Source organism: Genypterus blacodes, unplaced genomic scaffold (genome assembly GCF_046128005.1).
Source record: "Genypterus blacodes isolate CSIRO-AG114 ecotype Tasmania unplaced genomic scaffold, CSIRO-AGI_Gbla_v1 ptg000161l_1, whole genome shotgun sequence".
Lineage (NCBI taxonomy): Eukaryota > Metazoa > Chordata > Actinopteri > Ophidiiformes > Ophidiidae > Genypterus > Genypterus blacodes.
In genome coordinates this window covers 32,501-42,957 of record NW_027466962.1, presented here as the reverse complement: position 1 = coordinate 42,957, position 10,457 = coordinate 32,501, and the positions used below count along the sequence as shown (strand labels likewise).

At 48.7% G+C, this 10,457-nt stretch overlaps 1 protein-coding gene across 1 annotated transcript in view; it reads right to left on the bottom strand.

The window, feature by feature from the left end:
• Positions 1–110: 110 nt before the first annotated feature.
• Positions 111–10,457, bottom strand: part of LOC143013870 (receptor-type tyrosine-protein phosphatase gamma-like) — a gene marked incomplete at its 5' end in the record, with an annotated part of 42,516 nt that continues 32,169 nt past the window's right edge. The window contains 8 exons of the mRNA XM_076167574.1: positions 111–308; positions 396–530; positions 1,009–1,143; positions 1,547–1,629; positions 2,248–2,341; positions 3,362–3,453; positions 5,029–5,120; positions 9,803–9,986. Of these exons, the coding sequence (XP_076023689.1) occupies positions 111–308; positions 396–530; positions 1,009–1,143; positions 1,547–1,629; positions 2,248–2,341; positions 3,362–3,453; positions 5,029–5,120; positions 9,803–9,986 (1,013 nt within the window). The remainder of the gene's footprint in view (positions 309–395; positions 531–1,008; positions 1,144–1,546; positions 1,630–2,247; positions 2,342–3,361; positions 3,454–5,028; positions 5,121–9,802; positions 9,987–10,457) is intronic.

The window sequence follows — 10,457 nt, the reverse complement described above, 5'->3', positions numbered from 1 at the left end:
GAGGCCAACATGTTTCCTTCCACCTTCAGGCTACAGAACCCTAAAATGTATAAACAAATCAAATCTGGATGTCATTGTGCAAAGATAAGAGTCAGGGCGATGGAGGTCCTCTAAGGTGAGGAGACCTTATACCTGCAGTGGACAAGCATGGGTCCCATGTCGGGGGTCTGGGCAGCCGAGGACCTGCGGACAAAGGTGAGGACGGGCAAGGTGTACTCCGGGACGCCCATGTCAGGCCACTGGGTGTAGTGGTACTGCAGGATGGTCCGCTCGCTCTGGCCCCGGGCCTTAGCGCTCCCTCTCCCCCCCTGTGTGGCAGCAAAGAGAAGGCAGAGAGGTTTCACAGGTGGGACCAGCACGTCCGGCTGATGAAGGCGGAGCTCAGACTCACTCACCTTCTTGACTTTAGTGTTGCTCAGCAGGAAGTGGCGGACGGTGTAGCAGGCGTGGACTTTAGTGCTCTTCAGTGTGACCAGCAGGTTTCCGTACTCCTCGCTGTTCTCTGTTGGCCAGTACTGATCACATTTCCTCTGTGGAACAAACACACCAGCCCAGCATCAGCCCAGTGACATCCCATCATGCAACACAGCCAGGAGACCACTCACTTTAGACACCCCCACCTTCTCCACCGTGTCTGTTTATACAATCAAGGGGTCCTTCAGAAGGTTCCATCAATCTGTGAGACAAGATGGCGTCTCTGAGGAAGGTTTCTAGGCGTCCTACTGTCGAGGACACACTAAGGGGACTTAGAATGACCTGGGGTGAAGATCCTGAGGGAAGTTCAGAGTCACTGAGGTGAGCTTCAGTGGTTCTGAATGTTCTTGGGTCCTTGTAAGGATACAGGAGGAACCGAAAAGGGTATAGGGGTCATTCTAGGGGTCCTTGAGAAGACTAGTGGACTCTGAAAGGGTTCTAATGCCTACATGATGTTCTGGGGGCCCATGAGAAGGTTTCAGAGCTCCAGTATCTTGTGTCCACTGTGACATTTGCATGAGCAGCTGTACGTACTCGTCCTTTCTCCACCAGGTTGGTGATCATCACGATGACCCCGCTGTTCTGCTCCCACACCAGCCGCCAGAAGTCCTCAAAGGTGGACTTCAGGGGCCCCTGGGCTGCGATGTAGGCTTTAGGTTTATTAAAACCCTGAAGGCACAAACACGTCACCAAAACATGACAAACACACGTGATGATGTCATTTCATACTCAGGTCCTGAACACATAACAACAGTGGAATCAACCGGATAACAAAAGATTACATCATATTTAACTCATTACGTTAAGAAAATATTTTTCCAAAGAAACCTAATGAAATGAAAAGAACATAATTACAGTGATTAAGAGATTTAACTGTGATTTAACAAATGAATTAAATATGACTCAGTGCATTCATAACTCCAACAGTGTGTGTGTGTGTGTGTGTGTTAGCGTGTGTGTTAGCGTGTGTGTGTGTGTGTTAGCGTGTGTGTTAGCGTGTGTGTGTGTGTGTGTGTGTTAGTGTGTGTGTGTGTGTGTGTGTGTGTGTGTGTGTTTGTGTGTGAGTACTCACGTCCACATAGTTGGCATTGATGTAGTCTGTGTGTTTGGAGTCTTTCCCAGCCAGCGGCCTCAGCTTCACCCTGCTGTGGTCGTCTGAGGAGGAAACACAGCCAGAGACCATCTGAGTGTGTGTGAGTGAGTGTGAGTGTGTGTGTGTGTGTGTGTGTGTGTGAGCAAACTGTTTAACAGCAAACTTTAACCTCCATCCAACACGCGGCTGGTGCTCGGCCAAACAACCGGCTCCTCGCCAGGAACAACATTAACCTCTGTGCAGACAGAGCGCCGGCTGACCTCTGACCCCCCTCAGTGTGACACACGGCCACAAGCTTTATTTAATGTTTCCTTATGCAAAGGTCGACTGAAAACTAGTGAGCCTGGCTTAGAAAGTTCTTTTTCTCCCTTGGTGGTGGTTTGGCTCAGAGAGACAGAGAGCAGCAGAAGGTTGCTGGTTTGATTCCAGGCTCCTCCTACAGAGCCTGTTGAAGTGCTGTTGAGCAACACTCTGAACCCTTAACTGTTCCACATGTGCAGCTGGCCTCAGAGTTGTTTCTATTAAAACCTAAGAAGAAGTTTTCTCAAGCTCTGGAGTCAAATGATGTCATGATCTGATGAATCAAATCTTTATCAACACTCAGATGTGTTTCTATTCCAGACATGATCAGTGTGGATGATGGGGACAGGAGGCTCAGTCAGGATCAGCTGTTCACTCACAGGCCACGATGTTGATGTATCTGTTCTTGTGTTTGTTTTCTGGATGGTTGGAGTGTTCAGACGTCTTCATGTCTGAGGTACAACGCTGGACCTCCTGCAGAGAGAGAGAGAGAGAGAAAAGAGAGAGAGAGAGAGAGAGAGAGAGAGAGAGAGAGAGAGAGAGAGAGAGAGAGAGAGAGAGAGAGAGAGAGAGAGAGAGAGAGAGAGAGAGAGATTTTATTTGATTCAGCCTGGAGATGTTGTTGTTGTTGTCGTTTGCATTTCCTAATGAGTCTCCTGTGTGTGTGTGTGTGTGGGGCGGGGGGGGGGGGGGGGGGGCAGTGGTCCTACTGACAGGAAGTAACTCCCAGATGCAGCCGCCTGTAAATACATACGTCAGTGTTTAACCCTCTGCAGTCTGGAGCTTAGATGGTAAAATAATAACTTTATTCATGCTGATGAGTTCGACCTCGTAAGCTTCATGATTCCATGAAGACCTGAAATCAATAGTTCACCCCTCTGCTTCTACACATCAGTGTGCATGGTAGTGTGTCAGGATCTGGGCTCCTCTTCGTCCCCCTGCATTTCACCAGACCCTAAAGGGTTAACGCGTTCCTGTCATCAAACAGCTGTTTGCTCTCTCAGCACACTGACAGGAACATGACGATCCACTTTTGGCTCGCCCCCTCCGGATCGTTTCCCCGGCAGATTTACAGGCTGGACGCCTCTTCTTAGAACCATTAAACAGAGCTTCATCATACATGTGGGCGGGGCTATTCCAGGCTGGGGGGGGGGGGGGGGGTGTATACAGGCAGGGGGGGAGGGGAGGTGCTGATGTGTGTGGGATTAGGTTGCAGGTATATGATGCGATGAGGTCACAGCTTCTCTCAAACAGCTGATGGACTCAGCAGATGTACACACACACACACACACACACTCACACTCACACACACATATACTGTAGTTTAGGACGCTGCTGTATGGAAGTTTAGAAGGAAACATCTTTTAGTTTCCGTGTTTCTTCATCCTCGCTGATGAAGCTTTGATTTCAGACAGATTCTCTTATGTCACACCGGCCCTTTAAATGGCGTCAGGAGCTGAATGTTTTGAAGCCCTGATGAACTTCACCTCTTACCTCAAAGTCTTGGGAGAATCCCTGCTGGTTGTTGGAGTAGAGTTTGGAAACATGTTGGACAAACAGTTTGACTGGAACGGCGTCTGTGTCGTCTGCAGAGGAGAGAACAGGACCACAACACCTTAACCACCTGTATCACTTCCTGTCTGCACCTGTCTTCTTCTACTGAGCTCATGCTGCCAGTCAGCATCTCATATAATACTTGGTGTGTATAGTCATAAATGAGGAACATTCTCAGTGAAGATGGTTCAGTCCGTCCTACCTAAAGACACCGTAAGTTTCCTTTAGGTGTTTAGTGTTTGTGTCCATGTGACCTTTGACCTTTACTGGGGAAGTTCTACTGGTTTCTAGCAGCCTGGACCTCCAGCTCTGCTTACCGCTCTCTACACTAACTTCCCCCCTTCCTTGTCCTTCCATCTGTCCAGCTGCATCTAAAAATAGTTTAGATTTCACCTCTGAAATGCGTTGAAGTAAATTAACCCTTCAGTCTTCAGTATGTTACACTGGTCACTGTGACCAGTAGAGTGTGTGTGTGTGTGTGTGTGTGTGTGTGTATGTGTGTGTGAGTGTGCATGTCTGCAGGTTGTAATCCTGTTGAGGGTTTTACAAAGGATTATGGGAAGTCTGAGGCTCTTAGTCTGGATTTACTCAGAACATTAACATGGTTAGAGTTTGTTCATTCAGCAAGTCCACGTCTGAACTCACTGCAGTACAAGATGTCTTTATTCTGTACAGAATAAAAGGGTTGATTGATAAGTAGTGAGCCAAGCAGAAGGTGCAGGCAAGGGGCAAAGCATCCGTCCTGACTTTAAGGTCATTTCTATAAGGCCACATGATATCTGATGATCTGGCACCTTGCTGCTATGATGGAGGTATGGAGGTTCCATCATGGACTCAGGCTGCAGCCGGAGGAGAAGATGGACCAGTGTAAGATTACTGACCATAAATCTACCCATACTTGTATTCAGACCTCTGCTGACAAGACAGAATGATGTTTCATCCACTGTCACATGTGACTGAAGATGACGTCTGTTGGTCCATTAGGATCATGTCAGGCCTCCAAACATCAGGAAAGCTATACATCATTTCATAAAGCTTCCTGTGTCCCAGCTGGTCTGTGGTCTCTAGTCTCTGGGCCCTGGTCTCTGGTCTCTGGTCTCTAGTCTCTGGGCCCTGGTCTCTGGTCTCTGGTCTCTAGTCTCTGGGCCCTGGTCTCTGGTCTCTGGTCTCTGGTCTTTTATGTTATATCGATATTTTAAGTCTCTAAACGCCAAGAACCATTTATTCTGAAATTCTCTCTGATCCATATTCCAGACTGCTGTGTGGTTGTGGGTTCACTCCAGATGTCACATGCAGATGTTTCTGTGTGGTGACAGCAGAGTGACAGGACCAACATGGTGACATTGGTAAATCTGACTGCACCTGAACGTCACAAAGCATACCTCCATCTGTCTCCACAAGGAAATCTCTCCCATCTATTTTCACTGATCAACATAAATGTAGAAGCAACCTCTGCCAGCTGACCTCTGACCTCTGGGTAAGAATAGCGCTGACCCACGACCCAACAAGGAACAGGAGGGGCACATTCAGAACAGAAACATGGCACAGAGACGGACGGAGGGGAGGAAAGAAAGAAAAGGAGAGAGGAGCACGCTGTGATTGGTTACCTGGGATGGAGACGACAGGGACCGTCTCATTGGACACAACTCTGGGAGAGGAAGTGTCCTCCACGTAGAAATGAGACGACTGGAAACAACGCCTGAGGTGAGAGGGAGGGAGAAAGAGAGAGAGAGAGAAAGAGAGAGAGGGAGAGAGAGATAGAGATCAGAAAACTAGTACTGAGGAACACTGTGGTCACACGTGTGCGATTGCTCAAGGGCACCTCAGCAGAGGAGGCAGATGCTGCTCATGCACATGAATTGAACACACAACCCTGTGAATCTAAAGGCCCCTCCCCCCCACACCATCCTGACATGATGTAAGTCCGTGCAGAGTAACTGTGAATCATATAAACTTTTGTCACTTCCTGTCTGCAGGTTGTGAGCACGTGGGCTTTAAACCCATCTGAAGTCCTCTCCTCCTCTTTCCTGTCTTCCTGCTTGACTAACAGACAGGTTGACATTGCAGACGGCACACAGACAGATTGCGTTTGTTTTCCCTCCACAAATAACATTTATCACCGCGTGTTAAAGGTCCCGGGTCAGAACCAAACCGTATGCTGGCACACGCAGCTATAAAAGCTCACAGCTCAGGAAATAAAAAGCTGTAAATAAATGTTCCTCCGCCTGGTGGAGCAGATCAGGTGGTTCCTGTCCTCCTCCACTTTAGCCCCTCTGCTCTCAGTCACATGTTAGTGTGGAGCCTCACAGAAGAAGCATGACAACATCTGATCATCTTAGTCTCTTCCAAACCTTCAACAGAGAGCCTGACCCTAACCCACCCTAACCCACCCTAACCCACTCTAACCCACCCTAACCCACTCTAACCCACCCTAACCCACACTAACCCACACTAACCCACCCTAACCCACCCTAACCCACCCTTACCCACTCTAACCCACCCTAACCCACTCTAACCCACACTAACCCACACTAACCCACCCTAACCCACCCTAACCCACCCTAACCCACCCTAACCCACACTAACCCACCCTAACCCACACTAACCCACCCTAACCCACACTAACCCACCCTAACCCACACTAACCCACCCTAACCCACACTAACCCACCCTAACCCACCCTAACCCACTCTAACCCACCCTAACCCACCCTAACCCACCCTAACCCACACTAACCCACCCTAACCCACACTAACCCACCCTAACCCACACTAACCCACCCTAACCCACCCTAACCCACTCTAACCCACCCTAACCCACCCTAACCCACTCTAACCCACACTAACCCACCCTAACCCACACTAACCCACCCTAACCCACACTAACCCACCCTAACCCACCCTAACCCACCCTAACCCACACTAACCCACCCTAACCCACCCTAACCCACTCTAACCCACCCTAACCCACCCTAACCCACTCTAACCCACACTAACTCTAACACACTCTTACCCACCCTAACCCACCCTTACCCACACTAACCCACCCTAACCCACCCTAACCCACTCTAACCCACCCTAACCCACCCTAACCCACCCTAACCCACACTAACTCTAACACACTCTAACCCACCCTAACCCACCCTTACCCACACTAACCCACCCTAACCCACCCTAACCCACTCTAACCCACCCTAACCCACTCTAACCCACTCTAACCCACCCTAACCCACCCTTACCCACACTAACCCACCCTAACCCACTCTAACCCACTCTAACCCACCCTTACCCACCCTAACCCACTCTAACCCACCCTAACCCACCCTTACCCACCCTAACCCACACTAACCCACCTTAACCCACTCTAACCCACCCTTACCCACCCTTACCCACCCTAACCCACACTAACCCACCCTAACCCACCCTTACCCACACTAACCCACCCTAACCCACTCTAACCCACACTAACTCTATCACACTCTAACCCAGCTATTCCAGCACCATTCAGATCAGCCGGTGTGTGTGTGTGAAGGTTTTACCATGAGAAACTGATTGTCCTCCTCCTTTTAAAGTACACACACACACACACACACACACACACAGACACACACGGTGTGTTGTGTGAAAAACAAATCAAAGCATTTTACACACAAACTGCAGACTGAAAGAAGTAACAGTGTGCGCGTGTGTGTGCGCGTGTGTGTGTGCGTGTGTGTGTGTGTGTTGTGAATGTGGACGCAGCAGCACACACTGCATTTAGGAGAGGGAGCTTTTTTTGTCAGGAATAACTGAGGAGGCTTTCAGTTTCACTTCTCCTCAGGATGCAAACACAGCAAAGCACAGAAGAAAGCCTGGAGCGAGAAATCAAAGCCCCGCCTACTTTTACACCCCAACTCTGTGCTAGGCTCCCACAACAGAACCAGAACCAGAACATGACAACATGAACCAACTACTGAATCACTCAGTGTGTGTGTGTGTGTGTGTGTGTGTGTGTGTGTGTGTGTGTGTGTGTGTGTGTGTGTGTGTGTGTGTGTGTGCGTGTGTGTGTGTGTGTGTGTGCGCGCTCTTATCTATGACACAACAGCAATGCAATGACTCAACACCACCATCCATGTGTATGTGTGTGTGCGTGTACCTGTATTTGACACACAGCAGGGAGCACAGGCTGTTCATCCTGGTGAACAGAGGAGCTGCTACATGCTGCTGATCACACTGAGCAGCATGTAGCACACCAGTGCAGAGAGACGGAGGGAGGGAGGGAGGGAGAGAGAGAGAGAGAGAGAGAGAGAGAGAGAGAGAGAGAGAGAGAGAGAGAGAGAGAGAGAGAGAGAGAGAGAGAGAGAGAGAGAGAGAGAGAGAGAGAGGCTTTCCTAAAGAGGCATGTGGTGTGTTGTCTATCTGACACCAACACACACACACACGCACACACACAGGTCAATCCTAATCTATTTCCTGGTGTGTGAGACAGCTGGTGTCACGATGCGTTCAAATGAAATGGGATAAACTGATTCTGCTTCTTATTCAGTTTAAACTTCAGATTACTGATGAACTTAAAGTTTAAGAGTTTAGCTGAACTACAAATCAAAAAAACAAACAAATATTATTTACTGTACATTTGAAGAACTCTGACCTGACAGCCATGTGGGCGGTCCCAAAGGAGTTCAGGGCCAATCGTGTCACAGTCTGGGAGGAACCCGGGGTCATGACCTGAGCTCTGCTCCACAATAGGATTAAATTACTCCAACACACCCGCACCACCTGCTGCATGCCTGTGGGTGTGTGTGTGTGTGTGTGTGTGTGTGTGTGTGTGTGTGCGTGTGTGTGTGTGTGTGTGTAGATGACAACATATTTGACACTGATCGGTCTGCGTCTCTGTCACTCTGTCCTCATGTTGCTTATTCTGCCAGTCAGCATCTCATCTGATACGTGTTTCAGGAAAGCTGCAGTAGAACATCTGGAACATCTGGAACATTGACATCAATTAAAACACTTTGATCCTTTATTCTTAAAATGATTTCACTTCCATTAAATAAACTTCATTTATTATTATCCACTGTCAACCTTTAGTCTGAAGAAGAGCTGTGTGTGTGTGTGTGTGTGTGTGTGTGTGTGTGCATGATGCTTCTCCTCCTCTTCCTCCTCTCCTCCCCCTCCTCTTCCTCCTCCTTCTCCTCTTCCTCTCTTCGTTTACCTTATTAGTTTTCCCGCCACGGTAAACTCATTTTGATGTAGTTGCTCCGCCCCCAGACCTCTCTGACCAATGAGCAGAGAGTGTGTTCTCACCTGAACTGAATCAAGCAGTAAATGCAGCTTGTGTCTGATTCAGACCGAAGCCAACGGTGTGTGTGTGTGTGTGTGTGTGTGTGTGTGTGTGTGTGTGTGTGTGTTAGCTCAGTATCAGAGCTTGATCTTATTCCTTTATTATCTGATTCCCCTCCTGCTTAAATCATTTGGAAGAGAACAACAATCCTAAAAAGCCAGATAAAGTCTTAATAAAGTGTTAATCTCCTCACCTTGAGCGTGGAGCGCTGCCCTCTGAGGATGACTCATTCACTTAATGTTTGGCTGTGATTTGAATTCCTAATCAGCCTCTTAACTGTACTTAGCATCAGCCTGAAAGCCTGTTAGCCTCCCTTGGTAACTCCTCTGTGGAGGCTTCAGGTAATGTTGTTGTGTTTGTATTTCACACAGCTTTAATTAACACAACAAAAGATTTGGCGTCCGGCGCCGCCATCACTCGGAGGACAGATCCACTCTGAACGGCTCCACAGACTCTCACACTCTGTTACCGGGCGGGAAAATAAGCAAACTAATCAGCTTTATTTAGGGGAGAGAGAGAGAACAGATGAGCCTGAGAACATCCTGGAGCCAGGAGCCCACAGGGACATGAGGAGCCCAGGAACACCTTAGTAACACCTCAGAAACACCTTAGTAACACCTTAGTAACACCTTAGCAACACCTTAGTAACACCTTAGTAACCCCCTGTAGGTAACCAAAGCACTTTAAGAACACAACAGGTCTAAGGACACCATGACAGTCACCTAGCAACCTCTTCAAAGTAACTAACGCCACAGCAACCACCCAGCAATGACATGTTTGGTTTGAGGTTGCATCCCATTCATCAAAACACACACTTAACCTGCTCAGGGTCACAGGGGCGAAGCCTAACCCAGAGGTCACGGGGCAAGAGAGAGGGTTAAGTCTATCACAGGGCTCACAGACACACACACACACACACACTGTGTGTCTTGGGGGAGTGGGAGTAAACCCACACAGAAGAGTTGGACACGCCCACTCTGCTGCCCAATCACAGACCTTCAATGGTCCATCTGCTCCCCCCCCCCGAACAGTGTGAACACATGGGGGCGCTGTTGGTCTCACCTCCAGTAGACGAGCGCAGCCAGCAGCAGGACGAGGCTGAAGAGTGTCAGAGCCGAAACCACCACCAGGGGGACCAGCCAGTCCACGCGCCCCGCCCCAGGCCCCGCCCCAGGCCCCGCCCCAGGCCCCGCTCCAGGCCCCGCCCTCGCCTGGCCGGTCAGGTTGGTCGCTCTGTTGGGACGCTCTGTAAAACAGTGAGAAACAGGAAGTTTGGTTGATTGATTCCTTCTTTACATCCAAACATGTGAACATCTGTGTGAGATGAATCTTAAACGCATGGAAACTTGTATTCATGTGTTTATATTGATGTCTTTGCTCTTGTGATCATTTTTGATTGAACAACAAGAGACAGACTTCCTGTAGAGATGAACCCTGGATCAACCACATGAGAGACGAGTGAGAGAAGGAGATCCTGCTGAGATCAGAAGAACAGAGGAGATCACAGTCCTTTAGTTTCTCTGTACTCCTGTTTGTCTCCTCCTTCTTTACTCACACAGATGTTCAAACTCTTCATATATTTATTTTTCAAAGATTTAAAAAGTTGTGTCGATGTAAAATTCATAAAAACGTATCTCAACTGAGGATTAAACTTTGAGCCATTCTGAAGGTTGATCTTTATAAATCTATCTAGCAACAATCAGCCGACACACACAAC